The sequence below is a fragment of the Labrus mixtus genome, chromosome 19, assembly GCF_963584025.1.
Source record: "Labrus mixtus chromosome 19, fLabMix1.1, whole genome shotgun sequence".
NCBI classification, from domain to species: domain Eukaryota; kingdom Metazoa; phylum Chordata; class Actinopteri; order Labriformes; family Labridae; genus Labrus; species Labrus mixtus.
This window is the reverse complement of record NC_083630.1, coordinates 20,784,686-20,810,658: the sequence shown is the minus strand read 5'-3', so window position 1 is coordinate 20,810,658 and position 25,973 is coordinate 20,784,686. Positions and strand designations below refer to the sequence as shown.

General features: G+C 39.3%; 1 protein-coding gene across 2 annotated transcripts in view; it reads right to left on the bottom strand.

Annotated features, from left to right (window-relative positions):
• adgrg2a (adhesion G protein-coupled receptor G2a) overlaps window positions 1-23,691 on the bottom strand; it is a 30,911-nt gene extending 7,220 nt beyond the window's left edge. Inside the window, exons 1-22 of one of the 2 annotated variants that reach the window (XM_061064362.1) lie at window positions 23,228-23,691; window positions 20,339-20,433; window positions 19,171-19,496; window positions 17,718-17,976; window positions 16,154-16,204; window positions 15,869-15,910; window positions 15,722-15,787; window positions 13,991-14,038; window positions 13,835-13,908; window positions 12,467-12,535; window positions 12,327-12,364; window positions 12,106-12,245; window positions 10,448-10,559; window positions 10,311-10,369; window positions 10,178-10,225; window positions 9,648-9,715; window positions 9,525-9,568; window positions 9,268-9,301; window positions 9,130-9,164; window positions 8,847-8,974; window positions 8,618-8,735; window positions 159-6,346 (exon numbers count right to left, since the gene is read on the bottom strand). In XM_061064362.1, the coding sequence (XP_060920345.1) occupies window positions 159-6,346; window positions 8,618-8,735; window positions 8,847-8,974; window positions 9,130-9,164; window positions 9,268-9,301; window positions 9,525-9,568; window positions 9,648-9,715; window positions 10,178-10,225; window positions 10,311-10,369; window positions 10,448-10,559; window positions 12,106-12,245; window positions 12,327-12,364; window positions 12,467-12,535; window positions 13,835-13,908; window positions 13,991-14,038; window positions 15,722-15,787; window positions 15,869-15,910; window positions 16,154-16,204; window positions 17,718-17,976; window positions 19,171-19,496; window positions 20,339-20,433; window positions 23,228-23,277 (8,092 nt within the window). In that variant the 5' untranslated portion in view covers window positions 23,278-23,691. The remainder of the gene's footprint in view (window positions 1-158; window positions 6,347-8,617; window positions 8,736-8,846; window positions 8,975-9,129; window positions 9,165-9,267; window positions 9,302-9,524; window positions 9,569-9,647; window positions 9,716-10,177; window positions 10,226-10,310; window positions 10,370-10,447; window positions 10,560-12,105; window positions 12,246-12,326; window positions 12,365-12,466; window positions 12,536-13,834; window positions 13,909-13,990; window positions 14,039-15,721; window positions 15,788-15,868; window positions 15,911-16,153; window positions 16,205-17,717; window positions 17,977-19,170; window positions 19,497-20,338; window positions 20,434-23,227) is intronic. The other variant, XM_061064363.1, reaches the window with a different exon arrangement.
• Between the last annotated feature and the right edge of the window lie 2,282 nt (window positions 23,692-25,973).

The window sequence follows — 25,973 nt, the reverse complement described above, 5'->3', positions numbered from 1 at the left end:
GGAATAACCAGTTAATACCAGTGATGATTCAATTGTTATAATGCATTTTTACTAATGGAAGCTATTCCAGAGTATTTGTTCCACCATACTGAATAGGTTTAGTAGCAGCTTCAACCAAATACATTAGTAAATCATGTTGATTTATCCACTCTACGTACCAGTATTTGTTAGAGTTGTGGTGGTAAGGGTAGTGGCTTTTAGAGTTGTAGTTGAAGAAGTTGTGGAAACCTTTGCAGTAGCATTGTTTATCTGGCCTGGAAGTGTACCACTGGCAGATGTAGTCGTTGTGGTGGAAGAGGTTGTAGACACTCGTTCAGCTGGTGTAGTCGTTAAATTGACTCCTGGTATGTTGGTTGTTCGGTTGGAGTCAGCGTTTAAACTGCTCACGGTTGAACTCAGGTTGAGGCTGATTCCCGTTGTTTCATTGTTATTATTAAGGACAGTGACAGTGGTAGCTGCGGTGGAGTTGGGTTCAGTTTTGTTGGTTGTTGTGATGTTGTTAGTCACTCCCACCGTAGGATTAGTGGTGTTGACAACAACAGACGTTGGGGTTGTTGTTACATTGTTCAGAGTTTCATTACCTTGTCTTGCAGCAGTAAAGGTTGTCATGTTTGTATTAGAAACAGTTGTGTTCTGCTGTATTTCACCAATATGTGCAGTCGTTACATTGTGTGGGGATGTTTGGTTGTGAAATACATTAGCAGTGGTTACATTCTCAGCTGTTGTAGGATTCATGGTGGCTGTAGTTACATTGTACAATGCAGTGATATTGGGAGAAGCTGTAAAAGTGTTTATTGTGGTATTCATTGTTGTAGTTGAACCGTTTTGTAAGGATCTGTTGCTGTCCTCTGTAGTCAAGTTGTATACTGTTGTGTTATTGTTTGAAGGTGTAGTGTGGTTGTTGAAGGCTGTAGTTACATTGTACCCTACTGTGGTATTGGGAGTAATTGTAAATGGGCTAATTGTCGAGTTAGCTGTTGTAGTCGAACCATTTTGTAAGGATCTGTTGCTGTCCTCTGTAGTCAAGTTGTACACTGTTGTGTTATTGTTTGAAGGTGTTGTGTGGTTGTTGAAGACTGTAGTTACATTGTACCCTACTGTGGTATTGGGAGTAATTGTAAATGGGCTAATTGTCGAGTTAGTTGTTGTAGTTGAACCATTTTGTAAGGATCTGTTGCTGTCCTCTGTAGTCAAGTTGTACACTGTTGTGTTATTGTTTAAAGGTGTAGTGTGGTTGTTGAAGGCTGTAGTTACATTGTACCCTACTGTGGTATTGGGAGTAATTGTAAATGGGCTAATTGTCGAGTTAGCTGTTGTTGTCGAACCATTTTGTAAGGATCTGTTGCTGTCCTCTGTAGTCAAGTTGTACACTGTTGTGTTATTGTTTGAAGGTGTAGTGTGGTTGTTGGAGGACGTAGTTACATTGTACCCTACTGTGGTATTATGAGTAATTGTAAATGGGCTAACTGTCGAGTTAGCTGTTGTAGTCGAACCATTTTGTAAGGATCTGTTGCTGTCCTCTGTAGTCAAGTTGTACACTGTTGTGTTATTGTTTGAAGGTGTTGTGTGGTTGTTGAAGACTGTAGTTACATTGTACCCTACTGTGGTATTGGGAGTAATTGTAAATGGGCTAATTGTCGAGTTAGCTGTTGTAGTCGAATCATTTTGTAAGGATCTGTTGCTGTCCTCTGTAGTCAAGTTGTACACTGTTGTGTTATTGTTTGAAGGTGTTGTGTGGTTGTTGAAGGCTGTAGTTACATTGTACCCTACTGTGGTATTGGGAGTAATTGTAAATGGGCTAATTGTCGAGTTAGCTGTTGTAGTCGAACCATTTTGTAAGGATCTGTTGCTGTCCTCTGTAGTCAAGTTGTACACTGTTGTGTTATTGTTTGAAGGTGTTGTGTGGTTGTTGAAGGCTGTAGTTACATTGTACCCTACTGTGGTATTGGGAGTAATTGTATATGGGCTAATTGTCGAGTTAGCTGTTGTAGTCGAACCATTTTGTAAGGATCTGTTGCTGTCCTCTGTAGTCAAGTTGTACACTGTTGTGTTATTGTTTGAAGGTGTAGTGTGGTTGTTAGAGGACGTAGTTACATTGTACCCTACTGTGGTATTGGGAGTAATTGTAAATGGGCTAATTGTCGAGTTAGCTGTTGTAGTCGAATCATTTTGTAAGGATCTGTTGCTGTCCTCTGTAGTCAAGTTGTACACTGTTGTGTTATTGTTTGAAGGTGTAGTGTGGTTGTTGGAGGCTGTAGTTACATTGTACCCTACTGTGGTATTGGGAGTAATTGTAAATGGGCTAACTGTCGAGTTAGCTGTTGTAGTCGAACCATTTTGTAAGGATCTGTTGCTGTCCTCTGTAGTCAAGTTGTACACTGTTGTGTTATTGTTTGAAGGTGTTGTGTGGTTGTTGAAGACTGTAGTTACATTGTACCCTACTGTGGTATTGGGAGTAATTGTATATGGGCTAATTGTCGAGTTAGCTGTTGTAGTCGAACCATTTTGTAAGGATCTGTTGCTGTCCTCTGTAGTCAAGTTGTACACTGTTGTGTTATTGTTTGAAGGTGTAGTGTGGTTGTTGAAGACTGTAGTTACATTGTACCCTACTGTGGTATTGGGAGTAATTGTAAATGGGCTAATTGTCGAGTTAGCTGTTGTAGTCGAACCATTTTGTAAGGTTCTGTTGCTGTCCTCTGTAGTCAAGTTGTACACTGTTGTGTTATTGTTTGAAGGTGTTGTGTGGTTGTTGAAGACTGTAGTTACATTGTACCCTACTGTGGTATTGGGAGTAATTGTAAATGGGCTAATTGTAGAGTTAGCTGTTGTAGTCGAACCATTTTGTAAGGTTCTGTTGCTGTCCTCTGTAGTCAAGTTGTACACTGTTGTGTTATTGTTTGAAGGTGTTGTGTGGTTGTTGAAGACTGTAGTTACATTGTACCCTACTGTGGTATTGGGAGTAATTGTAAATGGGCTAATTGTCGAGTTAGCTGTTGTAGTCGAACCATTTTGTAAGGTTCTGTTGCTGTCCTCTGTAGTCAAGTTGTACACTGTTGTGTTATTGTTTGAAGGTGTTGTGTGGTTGTTGAAGACTGTAGTTACATTGTACCCTACTGTGGTATTGGGAGTAATTGTAAATGGGCTAACTGTTGAGTTAGCTGATGTATTCGAACCATTTTGTAGGGATCGGACGCTGTCCTCTGTAGTTGCATTAAACGCTGTTGAATCATTTCGTAAAGGTGTTAATGTGCTGGATGTAGTTACATTGTATAGTGCAGTGTGATTGGGGGAAGATGTGAATGGGGTAATTGTTGCGTTACTTGTAGTGGCTGAATCGTTGTGGAGGTTCCTGTTTTCACCACCTATTGTTAAGTTTTGCTCTGTAGTGTAATTATTGGAGACTGTTGCATTGTTTGCAGTTGCAGTAACATTGTACACTACACTGTGATTCGGAGAAGTTGTAAATGTGCTAATTGTTGTGTTACTTGTTGTAACTGAACCATTGTTAAGGTTCCTGTTGTTGCCTGTTACTGTTAAATTGTACTCTGTTGTGTAATTGTTAAACACTGTTGTATGATTGATGGTCAGATATATTTCATTGTGCACAACTGTGGGATTGGGAGTAGATGTGACTATGCTAGATGTTACATTACTCATAAGGGAACTGTTGTGCAGTGCTCGGTCGTTTGCCACAGTTACATTGTACACTGTTGTGTTGTTGGTTGAAGCTGTTGTTTGACTGATGGAAGCCTCAGTGACATTGTGCACTGTTGTGTGATTGGGAGAAAGTGTAAATGTGCTAACTGTTGCATTACTAGAAGTAACGGTACTGTTGTGCAGGTTCCGTATATTGTCTGTTGTAGTTCCATTGTAGAGTGTTGTTTCATTTGGAGACGGTGTAGATGTGTCAGTAGTTGTTACATTGTAGACTGTTGTTTCATTTGGGGAAGTTGGAAATGTGACAGCCGTAGTTACGTTGAAGTTTGTTCTTTCGTTCGGAGATGGCGTTAATGTGGGCGCTGTGCTTACGTTGAAGTTTGTTGTTTCATTTGGAGAAGGTGTTAATGTGGCTACTGTAGTGAGGTTGTAGTTTGTTATTTCATTTGGAGGTGTGAATGTGGGCGCTGTGCTTATGTTGAAGTTTGATGTTTCATTTGGAGGTGTAAATGTGGGTTCTGTAGTGACGTTGTAGTTTGTTGTTCCATTTGGAGAAGGTGTGAATGTGGCTGCTGTAGTTACGTTGTAGTTTGTTGTTCCATTTGGAGGTGTGAATGTAGCTGCTGTAGTTACATTGTAGTTTGTTGTTTCATTTGGTGAAGGTGTGAATGTGGCTGCTGTAGTTACATTGTAGTTTGTTGTTTCATTTGGTGAAGGTGTGAATGTGGGTTCTGTAGTTACGTTGTAGTTTGTTGTTCCATTTGGAGGTGTGAATGTAGCTGCTGTCGTTACATTGTAGTTTGTTGTTTCATTTGGTGAAGGTGTGAATGTGGCTGCTGTAGTTATGTTGTAGTTTGTTGTTCCATTTGGAGGTGTGAATGTAGCTGCTGTAGTTACATTGTAGTTTGTTGTTTCATTTGGTGAAGGTGTGAATGTGGCTGCTGTAGTTACGTTGAAGTTGGTTGTTTCATTTGGAGGTGTGAATGTGGCTTCTGCGCTTACATTGATATTTGTTCTGTCATTTGGAGACAGTGAAAATGTGGGTTCTGTGGTTACGTTGTTGATTGTTGTTTCATTTGGTGAAGGTGTGAATGTGGGTTCTGTGCTTACGTTGTAGTTTGTTGTTTCATTTGGTGAAGGTGTGAATGTGGCTGCTGTAGTTACGTTGTAGTTTGTTGTTTCATTTTGAGGTGTGAATGTGGGCGCTGTGCTTATGTTGTAGTTTGTTGTTTCATTTGGAGGTGTGAATGTGGCTGCTGTAGTTACGTTGAAGTTGGTTGTTTCATTTGGAGGTGTGAATGTGGCTTCTGCGCTTACATTGATATTTGTTCTGTCATTTGGAGACAGTGAAAATGTGGGTTCTGTGGTTACGTTGTTGATTGTTGTTTCATTTGGTGAAGGTGTGAATGTGGGTTCTGTGCTTACGTTGTAGTTTGTTGTTTCATTTGGTGAAGGTGTGAATGTGGCTGCTGTAGTTACGTTGTAGTTTGTTGTTTCATTTGGAGGTGTGAATGTGGGCGCTGTGCTTATGTTGTAGTTTGTTGTTTCATTTGGAGGTGTGAATGTGGCTGCTGTAGTTACGTTGAAGTTGGTTGTTTCATTTGGAGGTGTGAATGTGGCTTCTGCGCTTACATTGATATTTGTTCTGTCATTTGGAGACAGTGAAAATGTGGGTTCTGTGGTTACGTTGTTGATTGTTGTTTCATTTGGAGACCGTGTAAATGTGGGTTCTGTGGTTACATTGTAGTTTGTTGTTTCGTTTGGAAAAGGTGTTAACATGGCTGTTGTAGTTACATTGTGGATTGTTGCACTATTTGGTGACAGTGTTAGTGTGTCCGGAGTAGTTTCATTGTAGACTGTTGTTTTATTTGGGGAAGTCGAAAATGTGTCAGCCGTAGTTACGTTGTAGTTTGTAGGATCATTTGGAGAAGGTGTAATTGTGGCTGCTGTATTTGCGCTGTGGATTGTTGTATCATTCTGAGATTGAGTAGTAAATGTGTCTTTTGTGGTCACATTGTGGACTATTGAATCATGTATAGAAATTATCGTAACAGGTGCAGTTACATTGTAAACTTCTGTTTGATTGGTAGAAGTTGTTAATGTGTCAGCTGCAGTTGGATCATTGACTGTTGTGTCATTCAGAGAAGGAGTTAATGTTCCAGTCGTAGTGACATCGTTCACTGCTGTACTATTTGGAGAAACTGTAGTTGTGTGTAGCATTGAATCAGCGAAAGCAGGTGTAGTATTCTGTAATTTTGAGTGGACTGGGGTTATATTTGTATTTGCTATGGATGTGTTTTGCAGTTTTGCACTGTCAGTGGTTGTCAATAATGTGGTGTCACCAGAGAAAGTTGTATTTTGCACTGTTTTACTGTGTGAGCTGTTGTGTGTGCTAGTTTCAAGAGCAGGTGTTGTTGACGACTGTGTGCTGTTAATGGCTGTGAGTGGAGTAGTCATGGTAGAATGATCTGTTGCTTGTGATGCATTTGTCCATGACACTGCTGCAGTGCTTCCAGCGGTTGTGTGAGATTGTCCAGTTGTGTTGGTAACAGATGGTGGTAAGGTTCCAGGAGCTGTAGTGTTGTAACTGCTGGTCTGAGTGGGAGGTGACGTTGAGCTTAGCTTGGTTGTGGGAGGCTCAGGAGTGCAGCTGTCAGTCAGCAGGACAGCAAGGCTCTCATTTGTCTCACTAGAAAAAAACGAAAAATATTTTATCATTCATATTAAGTTTTCATAAGTTGTTTTGTGTGAAGCCTGTACAAATGGTCTGGTCAGGTTAGTTTTTAGTTTCTACATCTCCCTTGTCTAAGTGCACCTGAATGCAGCATACTCACAGCGCATCCCATGAACTACAGCAGTAAAGTGTCAGGAAGGGGGGGATTGGGACGCAAGTGCGGACCCAGGGGTGTCTCAAAGTTATCCCAGAAGGATAACCACAAAATCGCAAAAGCGATAGATCGGAAAGGGGGGGAAAAACAACAAAACTGTATAGAGCCACAACAGGCTTCCTAACCTAAATAATGCACCGAAAATTATTAACTAAACCAGGAGACCCAGAAAACACGAAACAAAAAGCAAAGGCTGCCAGGGAGACCTTTGATAACACAAAAGGCTGGAGTAGACACGAAACTATCCAGCACCCCAAGTTATGCACTGGGAGACTGGCAATGGAAATCTAATGCAGAAAGTTCTTAGTTGGTGTTTATAGATACATACAACCACTCGAGAAACCACAGGGAGACCCTCTCACTACCTCTGAAGGTGAGATAATGGCTGTATCCGAATTGCCAAGTACATACTCAATCTGTCAGTAGGCAGTAGGCAGTACATACTGTTAGTACCTACTATTCAGTATGCACACACAGTAAGCAGATATTTGTGCCTACTTCATCTGATTCATTCAGTATGGAAGTGACGTCATTTACGTTTCCAGAACCGGGCGCATCCACCCGTTTTTTTTTGTTTAGCTTTATTCAAGAAGAGTAATGCGCATATACAGTCAGGTAAACAAAAAACAATATTACAATGTAAATCAAGTAAAAGGCAGATTAAATAACTAAATCACATACAGTACATAAAGGAAAGTACAAATGAAAGACAGTAATATACAGAATATAAAATAAACCAATAAAGACACATTTAAAGAGTGAAATCATTATTTAAATAGAGGGAGAAAGGTTTTATAATAATGCAGATATTTGTTTTATTTTCTGTTGTTAATTAAAAGTAGTGATTTCAGTCGGGACTTTAACTCTAGATTAAAAATTGATTAAATTAATCCACGCTTGTTTGTTTTGATTTGGAGGCGCACGTGACGTGCCGATTTACATTTAATTTCGCACAGCATTGTGGGTGCTAAAATACAATTCATTTCCTGAAAGCACGCATCCGATCCACACTACATAAAACCCGGAAGTTAGTATCCATACTGAAATGTTCAGTATACTGCGCGGACCCAAAAAATGCATACTGAATGACCACGAAAGTTCAGCATACTGAAATTCCATACTGAATACTACGTACTGCATACTGAACTGTGACAATTCGGAAAGGGCCGATGAGTCAGCACAGAACACTGGAGACTCAGAGTATATAAAAGCTCCCCACACCTGGGCTCAATCAAAGCCAATCAGTGCCACACACACCTGATTGCAATGAGTTGATTCTCTCACCACTCTCACTGAGCAGAAAGAGTGAGTGCCCTCACATAAAGAGAGACATGCCCAGACAAGTCTGAAGTCAATTAAGAGGATTTGAGTAATTTCTGACGGACTTTTATTGTAGTGTGTGCCTCCGTGAGACACATGAGTTGATTATTGTTGCACATTTATGTTTTTTGAATTGTTAATAGCAACTCTTGACAGTTAAATCTCAATTTGCATGAGGTTGTTTTTTCATTCTGAATACCTGAGCTAATTGCTAACTAAGTATTTAAAACAGTTATATGTAATCTAGCTGTTTCTATATGCAAAGTAACATTCCTAACGGTCTTTAATTTCTGTTATTGTAGAACCACACACACAAAAACACTTACTGAACAGGCAAACATACATATTAAGTCATTTTTAGACTGTTTGAGCCAAATGTATAATTTGTGATGCCTTAGTACATACCAAAAAAATGACTATATAGAATAGACTAACATTATTGATAGAGACAAATAACTGAGCCAGTCTTTCTTCTCTCTCCTTTGTTGTTGTTGTTCAGTGTGTTTAATGTGCTGACCATCTCTTAAGGAAAAACAAAACCGAGGCAACTTATTTTAACAGTTGGTGTCTTCACTTAGTCAGACTTTTCTATATTCTCAATTATTTATGTGAGTTCTTTTATTCCCAAAATAAAGATAATCAGAAGCTCTAGAATCTTGACTTGAAATGTCTGAAGAACTAAGTGACAGTAAACCCTTGAAAGAAACAACATCCATTTTAAAAAGCCACCAAAATAGTATTTTTATATCTACCATTCAAGCAGAGTGGGGTCTGGTTGGCAGACATCAGCGGCCTGCAGGTCACTGGCAACCCAGGTCAAGTTGGATGCCAACAGGGTACGGACAGTCAGTCCAGAAGCACCACAAATCACTGTGGACACAGAGCATCATCAATAATACATTGTAATAACAAATGCATATATATAAATATGTATTAAAGGTTTCATAGGGTGAATAAAAAAATATGAGTCTGCAGATTTACTCATGCGTGTAAGTGGCCTCTCGTTTGTAATGTAATCCATTCCGTTAATGACATCTTGGACGAGGTTATTCAGGGAGCAGCCATCAACCGGTTGAGACATCTCCAGTATCACCATGCAGCTGTACAACCTAGTTACCGGGGGCAAATGGGTTAAATAGCCCACCTTTGAATAGTAGAATTACATGTACTAGTAACTAGGTTAATAATGCAATCCCAAAGTTATCATGGTTTGTTTGAGACGCCTGTTATAGTACATTAAGACAACAGAAAGAAACAAATCTACCTCTCTTGTGTTCCATGGCATTCAAGATGAGCTCTCTGGATAAAGACAAATTATCATGAAGCATATTGAACAGCTCTAGATCAGTGATTAAATAGAGAATATATAAAGTGCCCAGCTGTTATCTGCAATGAGATATACCTCGTAGTAGTTTGAAATATCCTGGCAAATTGACCTGGAAATAAAGAATCATTCACATGTGAGGATTATAACATTTCATATTAACTTCATGTATTCAGGTAAACCGATGAATAGCTTTCAAGACAAAGTAATTCTGCAGTAGTATGTCAAAATAAACAGTTAATGAATGATTCAGTCACAAAGACCACTGCCGCTGGTATCATTAATGAAAACACAGCAGAGTCGTGATGCATTATTCAGATAAGAAAGAGACTTACCCTGACATTTTGGCACACATTGCGGTGATACTTGCTGCAGACAACTGTCAAAAAGGTAAGAGGTTCAGTAAAAAAAGCATACATAATCGGATATACTATCCTATAATGTTGTGCTTTACGTACCAGGAGTTTTAGGGTGTTAATATCAATTTCAGCACTGTCAATATTTAGTCTTATGGCATAAAACTGGCCTGAAGGGGGAGAGAAGAATAGAAAAGGTTTCAGTTCGAGACATACTTCTATCTCCCGACTTCTAAGAGTTATCACGTTTTTTTGTTGTTGCATCGACTTACATTATAAAGATAGATACCACTGTCTGTCGGTTTAAAATGAAGCTACAGCCGCCAGACAGTTAGCTTAACATAAGTTTAGCATAATGAGTTAAAGAACTACAAATGTTATTAGCTGGTTTGTTAAAGTTGTTGTTTAAGCCAGAACAGCTGCTTCCACTTCTTTCTAGTCTTGCGCTGGCTTTGTTTATAACTAACAGTCATATTTTGGGTATTTATCTTCCCATTGTACTCTTAAAAAAAACATACTGTAACTTAAGTCAAACTATTACTTGAAAGTCTGTACTTTTGATCAAAGGTATACACATGCAATCCAAAGGTATGTACACAGATAGGGAGACAATATTCTGTCTAATTTCTTACCTTCAGTGTCACAGAAAGCGTTGCAGTCACAAAAGCGAGGCACTTCACCTAAAGAAAAAAGAAAAACATGGTTGCAAAGGACACATTGACAGACAATTATGGTGAAAAACAACCATTTGTTTTTTTTACTCACTGCTGCAGGAGTTGGTCTTAGTCTGGGGAACTGGGTCAGAGTTTGGCTCTATGATGGAGCTAAGTGAATAAACATTGATTTAGAAGAGTCTAAACATTTAGGGATACACATTGGATATAAACTTAGGTTTTGCTCACCATGTAACCTTGGGGGGGCTGCTTGCCTGACAGATATGTTCCAGAGAAGATGTGGATGTGCATCGCATATATCCACCACTAGAGGGTGGCACATTCTCACAAAGATTTCGGCCTGACGTGAAGAAAATCAACATGAGGAAGCCTGTACTACAAAGTGTGTGGCTCTTGGAGGTTTTAAACATTGAATATATCGGTCTGTCTTTGCTTACTCACAGAGCTGTATAAGAGTTTAAATCTAAACTAATGGGTTTAAATCTGAATTAGTTCTAGGTAAACGTTAAGATTTGGGTTTGTAATTAAGTTATCAGAGGTGATTTAGGGGTATGGACTGATACCTGTCAGCAAGGGTCCTTAAAACTAAGAATGTACAACTGTGTGTGTGTGTGCTTACCAATCTATCTTTGTGAGGACCTTGTTTTTTTAGGCTTTGACATTTAGGAGGACATTATTATATTTCAAGCAGCTGTGAGGGACTTTCATCGGCTGCCCCTGTAAACACAAACTATATGGTCTGTTCTATCTGGACCGCCATAATGGATGTATTTTTTTAGTGGCGTGGGCGTATCATTTTTCTCTTGAAAACAAAGCAGTTTGCAGGAAGCAAAATACTGATGAAATCGTACTCTTTTTTTCGACTGCATACATTTCTAAAATAAAAATAATAAACTTGTTGATGGCTGCACGGTGGTGCCGTGGTTAGTACTGTTGCCCTACAGCCAGAATGTTCCTGGTTCGATTCCCCCTCTGACAGGGCCTTTCTGTGTTTGCATATTCTCCCCATGCATGCCTGTGCTCCCTGGTATTTCGGCTCGTTAGGTCAGTTGGTGACTCTAAATTGCCCCTCTGTGTAAGTGCTTGTCTGTCTCTCTATATAAACCCTTAACAGGATAAGCAGTCTAGATAACGGATGGAGGATACACTTGTTAAATTGGCTTTAGCTTACATTACTTCTGTTAGCCAAAAACAATGTGCATCGATATTTTGTTGACATAGCTGAAGTTTTTAAAATTCTCTTTAACCAGTCCGACAAATCTCAGTACGAATCTTCTTTTATTGCTTGGATTGCGGTCAGGATGTGGTCTGGGCTGGTCGCCATGCTAGCATCTGTAGCTTCTTTAGTATCCTCCCTAGCTTGCCGGGTGCAGTCTAATCTTGCAGACTTCTGTGCCTGCTTTGTTGTTTTCTGTGGCATTTGGGACTTCACTTCGCCCTTGGTAATGAAGTATGTGGCTTCAATGCCGTCATTTAGTTCCCAGATTCTGAAAACTGCCGGAGGGGTCAGAGCCAAATCTGTAAGTTCTAATTTTCCCTTTGTGTTGCAAAGCTGCATGTTTTGATGACAACAAGCCAAACGCAAGATATGGCTCAGCAATAGAGCCAAAATGAGTGTTAGCCAGTTGTTATACAAAAATGTCAGCCATAATCCCAGTTCACTGTAAACAACTACTATTTACGTCTAATAATGGTGATTTATTGAGTCAAATTTCTGATCTTATCGCTTGTGTCTTAATAACATACTACATACTTTTTTCTTTAAATGTAAAACTTTAAAGTTCTACTTGTCTATTGACGTGATATTTATAAGTGTATGTAAAGAATAGTCTTTTTTTGTGCATGTGTGAAGATCAATAGGGATGAAAAACTGAAGAAATGCTCACCGACTCTCTCCACCTCTCCTAGGATTCTTGCTTGTATTTGTTCGTCTCCAGCTTGCTGCAGTGCAGAGACTCCAGCGAGCTGCAGTTCACACGCTGAGACAGCCTGACTGAGCTGTAACAGCACATCGCAGTTTGTTTCTCTGGAAATTAAATAGTCACACTCACTGTGTAAGTGTAATCACACAAAGAAGCTACACAAAATCTTACAAACATGCAGTTACCTTATGTTGCTTTTTTCCTTACAGTTGACCTCTGCTATCTGCAGAGGGAGACGGAAAAGTTCAAAGTCATATTACTGTCTTAAAGGAGACATTTTATTCTGAAAAGTGAAAGGTGATGCTTGTTTTTGGGACGGATTGACCTGAAGTTGTCCATCATTTTCACAGATATCTTCTAGACCTGTTACCGGGCAACCAAACGCACTTGACACCTGAGTGGAAGATGGAGAAACAGAGATAGAAAGATGCTGAAAATGTGTGGAAGGCAGATGGGAGGTTTAACCTTTAATTTACCTACAAAGACCACTGAAGAGAAGCCCTTAATGCAATGAAACATTGCCTGCTTTAAAACGGCAAACACTGACGGCAACACAATGAAGGAGAGCTTAAAGTTAAAAGCAAATGTGTAAAATAGTAATTAACAGATTCAATTTCGGTAGGCTAAAAAGGATTCATGTTTAATTCTGACAGTATTTAATATTAGGCCTTTCAACAGCCATAAGGGTGACAGAGAGTGATAGTTTAAGGTCTTTTGCAACTAATTCAGTGTTCAGATTCACTGTATGAGAATGGCATTTATCCAAATTCGGTTCTGGCTTGGGGAATGTGGAATGACACCCTGTTGTGCAAGCAAGTATCCGAGACATGGACAAAAAATGGCTAGAAATGATGAGCTATGTTAAACTATATCAGTAACAAATCCAGGACGTAGGTTTTTTTAAAGCTTGACCTTTAGCTATAACCTATAATTCAAAACCGTACTGAGGACAGTCAGAAGCAGCAATTTATACTCACAAGGCCTTTAAAACGTCCTCTAGGTACTTTGTGTTTGAGTTTTTCTGCGGATGGATTTTTATTTAATTTATCTTTAAAAAAGGATTCATTGATTAACTGAAGGAATAACTGGCATGGATAATAAAGACTCTTTAATTGCAGCTCTTTTTTAAATTTAAGTCTGTTTGTCTTGCCCATATTTAAAGATCCTTCTGCTTTAACTTTAGGGGGGGAGGGGCTATGTATAAAACAGGCTGGAAACCCTCCATAGATTGTCCAATACAGTTCTTAACATTATCAAACTTCTAGAAAGCTAAAAGTCACAAGCTGCAACCTCAAAAAACTCAATTGCTTCTCTTTTGAGCTGCAGTACAGAAGTACAAAATGAAAAACAAGTTAATGTGTTACTTTTTCTACATCGACGAGATTGATCTGAAAATGGATATATTTCAGACAGTAAAATGATTCACAGTTAGGGTTAGGGTTAATACTGACAAACACAAATGGAGAGTCAGCTTAAAGTCAGTGAGGTCACAATCACGCTGCTGAATGAATTGTTGGCAGAGTGATTCTCAATTAAATTTCAGGTGCATCACGGGGCTGGAATGTGCTGCTCCTTCTTCTTCTCCTCTGCTGGTGGAACTTGTTTGTGACTGGTTAACATTTAAAGCTGCTGAATGCAAGTAATATGAAAAGCTGGAGACTTTGAAGTGCACAGGGAGACATTTCCATCTCACCAGTTTGTGGACGTCTTGTTCAGTTTTATCGCCCTCATTGGCCTCCACAGTTATGAACATCCAAAAGTAAGCGTCTGCGGGAAAGAGTGAAGTTTTTCATTTAAATGTGTGCCAAAATAAAACACTCTGACGGGACAAAAGGTGTTTTTTTCTTACTTGTGTTAGAACAAAGTTGGCTGATGTCACAGTTTAGAAATGAGGATCCTGAAAGACAGAAGTAAAACATTAAAAACAATAATGTTATTTATTATGATAAGTAATACAAAGATATACAGTCTTCAATTTAGCTTCCACACAGATATGCACTAAAGGCTCTCTGTTTATTTTGATCATTTACTACAGTAACACTGTTACTGAAATTACCAATAAGAAGCAGTGCTTTTCTTGTCCTTCACTGACATAATGAGACTCAGGATGTTTCATTTTGAAAGAAAATGGCGTTTCTAATTGCACATTTTTAAGCATTTCTATTGACACATGGAAACCGAAACAAAACAATACAATTAAATGACTGAACTTGAGATGATCTTTATCTTCAACACTCTTCAAAGGTCTTGATTATGCAGCAATTTTTGAATTGCATTTTAAACGTCCCATATTATACTCATGTTTGCCTTTTAACTTGTCAGTCTGTGAAATCTATTGAGCAGCTTATTTATTTATCATATCATTATTTATCATATACTGGCGTTTGTAAAAACCTCCCCATGTGCCCACTATCTTCTGATTGGCCAGCTCTCTGGAAGCCTTCTGGGAGGCAGAACGCTGCAGGGCTGCCAGGGGAGGGCTGCTCTCCAATTCTGGGAGAAGAGCGCCTATATGTGAGAGGTTTCAACGGCTTACGTAGAAGCTTGAAGCCGTCTCAAACTATTTTTGGTTTCATTTCTATCACGTGATTTGCAGAACAAGCCGTTTGCACTTACAGACATATCCTGGGAATATTCCAACATACATTTGCTGGATGATCTGAAACTTTGCCCACTTTTAGTATCCACCATAAGTATAACACTATGTGTGAGTTTTAAAATAGGGATCAGCATAATAGGTCAACATAGTCACCATGGGTCAGCTTTGTGGAATAAATAACCTGCCGACCTGAGGTCTGTAGAAACTTTAACTTTAAGTTCTTTCAAGAGTGGTCTTAAAACATTGCTTTTCTCTCGTGCCTTTGGTTACTAGTTTATCTTTGTGTGTGTGTGTGTGTGTGTGTGTGTGTGTGTGTGTGTGTGTGTTGTATGGGATGGTGAATGCTCCTTTTACAAATGTGTTTATGTTTAAAGTGAGCTCTTGAATCCACTTGTTCATTTATTATTATTTTGTTTCTGCTTAATATTTTAAATGAAATTGTATTGCTTTTGTCTTCTGTAAAGCACATTGAGTTTACGTTTGTATGAAATGTGCTATACAAATAAAATAAAATTGAATTGAACATTAAGAATGAAGTGAATGTGCAACAGGCAATGAAAGCATTATAAATCCTGAATGCAGCGTTGACTGGATAGTTTCTTTGACAAGTTGTCAGCATGCCAGTTTTACCTGCCCTCTTGCCACTTTGGCATTAGATCGTGATTATGTAAGAAGTAAGTGTTGCAAAATCACATCACGTACTGATCTTAAGGAAGTTTTTTTCTGTTTTCACACAGCAGCAGCAACATGTAAGTGATCTGTTGAGCACACTTGGATCTAACAATGCAATGCACAAAGTAAATGTAGTTTCTAATCGACAAAATACTCAAATATCTCAATTTTCTTTGGGAAAAACAAGTAGTCAATCTTTTCTGTTCATAACTCCTTTAACGGTTAATTATGGTGTCTTACAATGTTTTTCATGTGAATAATTGGTTTACAGTACGAGTGTGGGACACTGATATTGTCGGCATCACTCACCTGTAGCCGTGTGAGTGACAGGTGCTGCTATGATTAGACTGGAGGTAGTTGTGGTTGAAGGCACTTCTGGGAAAAGAAAGAAAGATGTCTGGTAATAATCAGGAAGAAGAATAAGAAATCTAAAATGCTTATTAGATTATTGCTTACCAGTTGGAGGTGAGAATAATCGTCCAAATCCAACTGTTGTCGCTGAAACAGTATAATCAAGTTAGGAGTATGGTGTGCTTTCTTCTTTCTATCTATCTATATATCATTATTTTCATTTCCTTACTCTAGCTATACTTTTCATTTTTGCTTTCTTAAAATCAAGCAGTCAGTTTTTTTACCATCATTTTCTCGGGCTTTTGTATTTGTTCTTTTAATAAAATACAGAAAAATACAGACAAAAAGACACAACATGAATGTAAGTGTTAATGTCACCTGAATACACACCATTAGTAATGCTTCTTTTAGCACGTGCCCCACGTCTCAACCGTCTGTGGTCTACAAGACACATGAAGACATGCAACATTCAACATCCAACATGCTCCAAGGACATGCACAACTACAAGAGTGTAAGAGATGGAGACACCACTACAAATCATGCGTGTAAAGTGTAATGAATTGCATGCACTCTTGAAATGTGCTTGAATATGTTTTTTTTTTTAGTATGAAACATCAGCATAAGACAGCATTTTTAAACAGTATGAGGCATGCTCAAGGAGGTGTTCATGGAGATGTGCAAACATGCTGTACTATGATCCTATTTGAAACAAAAATATCCCATTTGTTACCCTTCCAATGCTTTTACATAACACCCCAAAAACAATATCATAACTACATGAAGTAACACGACTTTGGGTTTATTTTAATGACCTCAAGATTCCTGGGCTCCCTACATTTCACTTAACTTTCAAAACAATTCTAAAGCCTTGTTCACACTTCCACAAAACTCCTGAAAAAAAAAGTTTACTCAGGGTGAGCTGGATATGTGAACGCAAACAGCTGAATTCTTCATGCATTTAACACACCTGTGTAATGTATGCCCTGTGATTTTGCTGAACGAACCTGAAGAAGCTACAGGTGAAGCGCGTTGTTCGCGCACAATACAAATATAGTAAAGTTATTTTCAGTGTGCCACGGACTTCTGATTGTTTTTTCCCTGTAGACCATAGATTAAGCTGAATTCTTCACTCTGACTTTTTTTTCCAGAGTTTCTCTTGCCAAACCTTTGGTATTTTTCCGCAGAAAGTCATAGTGAGCTGATGTGAGACATGCGGACAACCAGATCAGAAGAATTTCGGGGACAGTCCTCTTGAAATTGTCTAGAAATTTTCAGGAGTGCTTAACTGAAAGTGGCTCAAGAATTCAGAAATATTTGACATTTAATCATCCGGGAACATTAAAGAGGACACATTATACCATTTTTCTACCTTTTCAAACAGTCCCCCTGAGGTCTAAATGAAACATCTGTGCTGTGCTTTGGTCAAAATATAACATGAGTCAAGCACCAGAGGAGGTTTGTGACCCTGTATAAACCAGCTCTCTCAGAACGTTACGTTTTGGTGTATTTTGGGGAAAGCGTCCCAGATTATACTATGACTGTCACAATAATGTTGGTTTAATTAGAATGTAACATCTAGAGAATGTCGGTCAGTGGATGCTGGTTTAGCTCAGTGGTTTCAGAGCCCTCGAAGTGAAGGCCCCAAGTTCAACTACAACCCCCTGCCCATTTATTGCATGTGACCCCTTGCTCCCTCATCCCTTTTCTGACTCTATCCACTTCCCTGTCTTCTCAGTAAAGGCCGGGCAAGCCCCCGAATGCTTTGTAGGAACTCATATAAATTTGGCCAGCTGTGTTTTTAGTCAGAATAAGTCTTTAACATCAATTTATTATGAATACAAGTAAAACATTTAGGAGGTTTATTCATGCACAAGATACTAGTTTGACAAACACTAAAATATTTACTGTAATGCTGTGTTAGATAGAAGGAAAAGTTATGCATGCCGGTCTCACCACACATAAGGAAGGGGTCTCTCTGCCTGGCTTTGAGACTGGTAATGCCCCAGTACTCAGCGTTCCAGCCAATCACAGTGCCGTCTTCACAGAAGCCATGGTTTCCCACGTCCGCCCACATCCGGAACAGGTACAGCTGAATTGTTCCGAGCGTTTCTCCCGGGGGTCGATCTCTGGGACGGCAGCCCAGCCACAGAGAGCTGGAGGGGGGGATGGCCTTAGCGATGACCGTCCTCTCTGCTACTAATTCCCCATCAACCTGAAACAGAAATAAAGCAGGAATTGTAAACAAATGAAAAGGTCACAGGAGGAGCATTCTGGTGTCATTTTAGGCCGATGATTCCCGAAGTGGCATGGGGGGGGGGGAGGCAGCAAGGCTAAATAAAAACCATGCACAATGTTTTGCACTGCCAGCAGAGCAAGGGGGAAATGTTCAGAGAGGACGTCCAGGTAAAGGTACGGCTGACAATGAATCTACACCAAATGTCGCAACTACTAAAACAAAGACTTGAAAACATGTCGAGTCATCTTGCGCTCTGCTTCAACCGCTGTGAGTAAACAAAGTGAGAACACAAGGTATGTTGTGCCTCAGGATTAGTTTGTGACAGCGTGAAGCCGAACAAATAAAGACACCACATCCTGCACACAAAGAGAAACCCTCTGATTTCTACGTCGAAACTACTGCAGGACTGGAAGTTTAAATCTTACACGTTATTTAATATTAAAGGTGTATTTTTAAGATGTTAATCTTCAGAGAGTCAATATTCTCTTCTTTCCCTCCAAAAGGGAGTTATAGTGCTTTACTAGTGATCACAGATCTCAGCAGGGCAGTAGAGCATATTTGACTGTGTGGTGCACTGTGTAAGTCAAAAGTCAAAAGTCTACCCTGCTAAAGCACATGGGAAAAGGCTGCGCTTTGGCCTGTTTGTTCAGCACTGCATTGTTTAATCTGTTATTCCAAACCTCACCCATAATGTGGTATTTGTTGCATGACAAACTTCTACTGTGTAATGTAAACAAATCTATTTTCAATTTGCAGTGCATGCACTTTAACTTGGGTTTTTAAATGTTGTTCTTATTTTTCATTTCTACTTTCTACTACAACTCAGAGATGAATATACCGAACAGTGCATTTATTCAACGGCCATAGTTAAAAATGACTTTGCAGATTAATATCAGAACACATTACACCATGAGTACAATCATGTCAGATTTCTGCAGTGGAAACTTTTTGGTCGTGGTACTTTTACTTAATTTGGGGCTTTTTGCCTTCTTTTGAAAGGACGTAAACCCGGGCTGTCGGCCTGGAGGACTTTTTTTTCCTCCGTACATGTGATGCAACCTAACCGCTAGGCCATCTGCGCCCCTCCTCGTGATTACATTACGCTCATTATACTTCACTGTGGTGACATTTCAAAGGAGGTCTCACTTTGAGTACAGGTACAATAATTACCTCCAGGCTGAAAGAGCTGCGTTGCACATCTCTCCTCAGACACACTCGATGCCAGTGTATCGGGGACAGCCGGATAGGAAACCTGTGTCTGACCCTCAGCAGCCACCCGTACAGCGCCTCATCATCTCCCTCCAGACCCAGCTCAGGCCTGGGTGCGTGGGGTGAACTGTAGGAGAAAGCCACCCAGGCTCCGGGCTTAACCACACGGATGTCGACACACACAGTCATCTGAAATATCCTCGGCATGGTGACCTTGTCCTGCAGGGTCCAGTGGTCCTCACATCCCGATAATACTGCTTTGGTGTCGCCCAGGAAATATCCATGTGCTGTCATGAGTAAAAGAAAATGAAGATTGAAAGCTTAAACTATCACAGTTTCAGAAGTAGACTCAGAGAACATATCTGGACCTAACTTTGGTGTTCTGTAAATACAAGGACGGCTGTGGGTTCAGGTTGTAGAGTCGGTCGTCTCTCAGTATGAAGGTCGGGGATTTAATCCCCAGCTCCTGCAGCCACATGTCCAATGTGTCCCTGGGCAAGACACTTAACCCCAAATTGATCCCGCCGCTTCGTCAGCGGCGTGTGAATGTGTATGAATGGCATTAGTTACTTCTGATGGTCACTTTAAATAGAAACCTCTGCCACCAGTGTGTGAATGTGTAGGTGTGACCTGCGGTGTTAAAGCGCTTTGAGTACTCAGAAGTCTAGAAAAGCGCTCTACAAGCTCAAGACCATTTGCCATAGATTCACTGAACATGTGGCGTTTTATGCTTTTACTGTTAACATGCTAACTGGAAAAAGACACATTTATAAACTACCTGTTAGCATGCTCATATTGGCAAGTACTCCTGCACCTAGAAGAGATTTTGTTTGTGTCTCTCTGGAATCCAAAATAAATCGAACGCCCAAACTGCATGGCACCAGTTAATCTGAGGGTAGCCGCTAGCTAGCATCTGACTGCAGAGATGGTTTTAAAGCACGGTCATTATACCCAGGCTTCAATCCGATTAAATGAACCCAGGCTGAGTGAGAAAGTATAGCTTGATTCTGTAAAATAAATTATCCTATTCATTGTCATAAATCTAGATTACTATGCATTTGTAATTAATTGTGCAGCCCCTCTCTGTACCTCCTTTACCTCTTTTACTCCTTACATATGAATGAATTACCTTTTGGTGGATCAGCTGCCTGCAGCAAAATCAGGATGACTAGAAAGTGAGGTTTCCATCTCCACCCTCCATCGAAGCCGAGGTTATACATCCTCCTGGAAACAGAAATATAAAAGTAATAAGACAACATCTTCAACTAAAGCTTTGTTTTTCATGGTTACTGCTTCTCCAATAGCTGTCCCAATATTAAAATTTCCCGTCAACCTTTTTTTTATTAAGTGCAACAAACAAACTGAGTATGTCTGCCAGCTCCCTTTTTCATTTAGTTCTGCAATAATCTTCTCCTGCGTGCAGATTGTGTAATTTAAGTGAGGACGGGATGGCACAATGTCATTGTTTGAGTCAGGGGGGTTTCATGACAGGTAAAGTGAACTTCCTCATGTTTTCATATATCTTTGTCCTCGCGCTGACAGAGTGACTGCAGGGCAGGGGTGGACACAGGAGATAAGGTTACACCTCAGTGTGTTCACATTCCATATAGAGCAGCTCGTGGTTGCATGGGTCTTTATGTAGGCTACGTGATAAAAAAATAGAAAATAAGCAGGACTAATAGGAACATTTAAATACCAAAATGTCGTATTTATTTAAAGTATTTGTAATAAAAATCTATGTGTTACAAATGTATTAAATTATTTTAATAAATATTAATATTATATAATAATAAATTATTCTATTATTTAAATGTAGAAAATATATTTCGACCTCTCAATACTGATTCTGGGATATCTTAAATGTCCTTTAAGATAGTCATTTCTCATTAAAAATGCATAATTAAAACAAAGCATGTACTTTTTTTTATTCAACATTGCGACATTAAACATTACGGGCTGTCAGCATTAACATTGTACCTTTGGGAACATTTGTAGGAGAGATCGACCCTGCTGTGTCTTTGAACGCCTCATTTTACGCAAAACTCCCGTAAAGGTGTGACATTTTATTATATTACCTTTCAGTCGAGTTCCCTTTTTTCCTCTCTAAGTTAATCATTTGATCTACCAGTCGGTTACTTCTTTATTTATTTAAATAAGAGCAGGTTTTTATTCCAACAGGAACTAAATGACCCACAGTTGAAGACAGTGCTAGCATTTCAAATTAAAATAATGGCATTTCAAACATGCCATTAAAATGTGATTATCTCAATTAACTATTGAAATTCCGCACTTAATTGTGATTTTGATTAATGTAATCGCTTGACAGCTTAAGTAGTCAAAATGTCACCTTGTATCCCAGGGCATAAAAAAAAAAACAAGTCTTCAAACACATACAGCGAAATATGCAACTTGCACCTATAGCATTTAATACAACCCTGGAGAGGTATTTCATAAATGATCTCAAACACAGGTTGCACATGTATATTTTTAACTCCCTGGTTCTGGAAGGTTATTGAGCAATACTAAAGTCTAGTTGGGAAATGCTATAAAGGAGAAAAAAAAATGTTATTAACTGAACATCTCCAGTTTTATAAGCTGCTGCATAGACGACTTGTAGGGTTCTAGTTTTAGGGTGGACAAATAAATAAAAGAGCTAGAATAAATCTATAATTTCCCCCTTACAGTTGGATATGTTTTCAGTCTAAGTCATAAATGAGCTTCATAATCCTCGGGTGTTTAACTCTACCTGTATCTTAGGGTTGCTTTTTTCCCTTTCTCTTATTTGATCTTTTAAATCATTTGGGTTAGTTAAGAGTCATATCAGTATGTACAGAGCATGTCGTCTTTGTGGTCACATTAAATGCTTTCACTTGGTTCAAACATTCTGTTCCTTTAGCATCTCTATTTTTAACCAGGACTTCAGCCCTGCATGTTAATTAATGCAAATTAATGACCATATGCGCGTGTTCAGCTGTCCTGATTGTCCTTTATTACAGGGAGTGTAGGCAAACACACAGAGCCTTATTAGAATAAAATGTTGGTCTGCAAGGTTTTCCTGCTGAGGTATGAAGCACGGGGGTAATTAGGCCGTTATTACCTTCAAAAGAGAGTCTAATGATCAGTTTCAGAAACTTTGTGTTCTAATTTATTTTTGTCAATTTAATTCTCACTCCCCTGCAGTTCACTTAAATCTTTTTTTTAAATTTTTTTAACACATATCTGAAACTTGTTTTTGTTAAAAGCTGGGATATTTTATATTATTTATATTATTTTTTATTTATTATTTTATATTTTTGGTTTATTTTTGGGCTTTTTATGCTTTTATTCTGGAGAGACAGGACTGTGAATAGAGTCAGAAAGTTAGGGAAACAGAGTGGGGGAATGAGATGCGGGAAAGGAGCCACAGGTCGGATTTGAACCCGGGCCGCCCGCTTGGAGGACTACAGCCTCCGTACAAGGGGCCCGCACTACCATAGGCTATGTGAGCACCACAGCTGGTTTTTTTTAATCAATCAACCAAATGTAAAGGGGAAGAAATGACTAGAAATAAAGCATTTCTAATGCTGCGTTTACTGATTTTGTCGTTGTTTACCAGCTAATGGAGCAGCAAACATTGGTCATATACTTTTAGGGTTAAACTTTTTAACTTTTTAAAAACTTTTTTGGTTAAAACATCTTGCTTACAGCGCTGTTTAAGAAAAATGTCCCGTCTGATCGTGTTTGGTAAACTATTTTTGACCTGTATGTGAGGATGTGATTATCATGTCAGAAAAAGAAACATTACCTGTGAGAGCCTTGGGGCTACATCTGAGCCTCCTGTTATTGTCATTCCTAACCTCTGGTTCCCACAGTCGGACTTGAACTCAAAGGTCACAACACTTCTGCTATTGTTTGTGTTTCTATCTTCGTCTTTTATTGTCAGAATAGTAACTCTTGGGTTGTGTCATCGACAACCATTAGGACATTCTTTCTTACAAAAACATCTAGCGTTGTGTTCTCTCAATGTGTGATATCTTACCTGATGCTTTTCAAATGCACCTGCTTCTGAGCGTGTTCTGGTTTTCTCATCTATGTGTGTGTGAGTCCTAAGGAGGACGACTCACACAGTGTCCCTCCATCATCCCTGTGCTGTCGTAAATCCTTCAATCATAAAATCCCCCCAAAAAACTGCAAAAATTGAAAATCCTCCTTCGCATTGATTCCTCTCCTCTGACCTTAGTTGCGCTTCCTCGCTCCTACAGAATCCACCTGCGTCTTACTCAAGAGCATCATCGGCAGCGTCAGGTTGTGTCTGTGTGCGTGCGTCAGTCAGACAGTGTGCGAAGGTGTGTTCAGGAAATCAGAAATTCTGAAATGTGAGGAGACAGGAGATCAAATGGTGACACACCCCCGCTGAGACAAAGGGAGGAGGGAGGAGACGCTTGAATAGAGATAATACACAATATTTCAAAGTTTTAAAGAATCTGTCTGTCTGTCTCTCTGTCTGTCTGTCTCTCTCTCTCTCTTGTATATCTGTGCTTTGTTCTCCCTCAGTATGACTGGAGGGCAGCAGCTGCTCTTACAGGATGCAGGTCCAGACAGTTCCTGAATAGAGTATTATCTTGTGTGTACTTGTGTGTGTATAAATGTGTATGTGTGCATTAATGTGTGTGTGTGTGTGTGTGTGTGTGTGTGTGTGTGTGTGTGTGTGTGTGTGTGTGTGTGTGTGTGTGTGTGTGTGTGTGTGTTATTGTGCTTCCACAGAACATAAACATAAAACATGCCAAAAATTGCAAATATTTATGCAAAAATTACACAGTATGCTGAAGTTTGAAATGTTGGATTCTGGTTGACAAACCGGTCAAACATCTCTCACACACTCTCTGTCTCGCACGCACGCATGGAATGGCATCTGACGTCAGACGTAAAATTAATCCTAGCAAGTCAAGTTGCGGCCTCAGGGCAGCACAGCTTAAATCTCAGAGCGTCTTTTTGCTGTTCTGCAGTGTCTGCGTGCAAAGTGTTTGTGTTTGCGTGTGTGTGTGTGGGGATCAAGACAATTGAGCAGTTGATTTTGACCACAAGGGGGCAATGAAGACTACTGCCATTGTTTCCCTCTGGAGATTAAGTGTCAGCCTTTGTCTGGTGTTTAGTGCGAGGAAACAAAAACAGTATCAGATCAATGGAGCGAGGAGAGACTGCAGCACGTTATTGCTCTTCTTCAGTGATGCAGCACTTTAGGGGGAAGTTAATTGTTAGTGTGTGTGCTCTTATGTGTGTGTGTGATTGAAGTTGAAGTGTAAGTGAATTTAGGTAATCCCACTGGCAAGCCTCCCTTTTTTTTACTCTTTCCTTCAGACAGCCAGAAAACAACAAATTAGTCAAACTTAATCAAAGCTTGGCAAAAAAAAAAAAACAATCTTCTCCACTGAAAGGATGAGTTCAGACCATCTGGACTGTGTTTAATGAGTTTATTAAAGTGTTTGATTGTGTATGTGTGATGTTAAGAAAATATGTCATCCCATCTGTGTCAGGAAGTAAGCGAGGAATTATCTTTCAGACAAGTCGCCTGCAGAAAGAGCACCGTTTGGATACATTGAGTTTCAGTGAGATCCCAACACTTACTGTGCATCATTCTGTAGGGAGGTTGTGATTCAATAGATTTCTTAATGGATTTTTTGGCATTTCCAAATAAGGAACTTATCTATCTACGTCTACAGCTTTTCTAGTAAGACTTTTGGTCCTAAGTGAATTCATATATTCCATATGTTTACAAATTATCCCTGCACTCAAGTTCACTTCATTTGTCTGTCTACTCACCGTTATATTGAATAGTTTCTGCTGATAACATGTCTACACTCATGCACTTTAACTTCAGTACTGTCCATTTACTACTCTGTTTTAACACATTTACATTTAATCTTTCATATTTAAGACTAGTAATGTTAAGTTAAATCCTGGTTGTTTATATTCTCATTCTTAGTTTTGATATTTTTAGTGCTTATTTACTTTGTATTTAATATTATATTGTGTTTAAATTTGCTAATATTGTGTTTTTTACTCATATTGTGTGTTTGGACAACCTGCTGCTGTAACGCCACAATTTCCCAGTTTGGGATCAAAAAAGTAATTCTATTCTATTCTATTCTATATTCGTATAGTCTCGTATTTTCTTCCGCCAAATTTCAAAAGCTAGCCAAAACCAACTTGCTAGCTAGTGATGGCTAACGTGTTTGGCGGATTGTTTTGCCTCCAGCTGCCGCCAAAAACCATCAGACTGTTTACCAGCACTCAAAGGGTCTATAATGTAGCAAGTTCAACATAACCATGCTTTCTATGATAAAGGGATAGTTCTGTATTTTTGAAGTGGTGTTGTATGAGGTTTCTTGTCAATAGTAGTAAATGTATTAGCCACGAGATATGTTGGTCAGCTAATCCGCTCTATTGAGGAAACCGCAGGAGTGCAGGCACGGAAGCTAGGCTACACTTTGTAGCAGACTTGGACGCTTCCTCTGTGAAAATTACAAGCTAAAAAACGGTAAATGTACGCTATATTGAAAAGCCGCTTTTTCCTTTTTGGTTCCTACAGACTTTAGTGTTTCTGGGACTTTCTTTGAGTGCCACAATGAGGTTACTGTTTTGGGGTTTTTTAGTGAAAAGTCTGAGAAGCTAATGGAAGATTTTTCATGTTTTTTTTGTTCCTGATACGTTGAATGGACAAAGAAGGGATCCACATGCCCCCTGGTATGTAGGATGGCCAGGTCCAGTCCGTGTACTTTAAACAC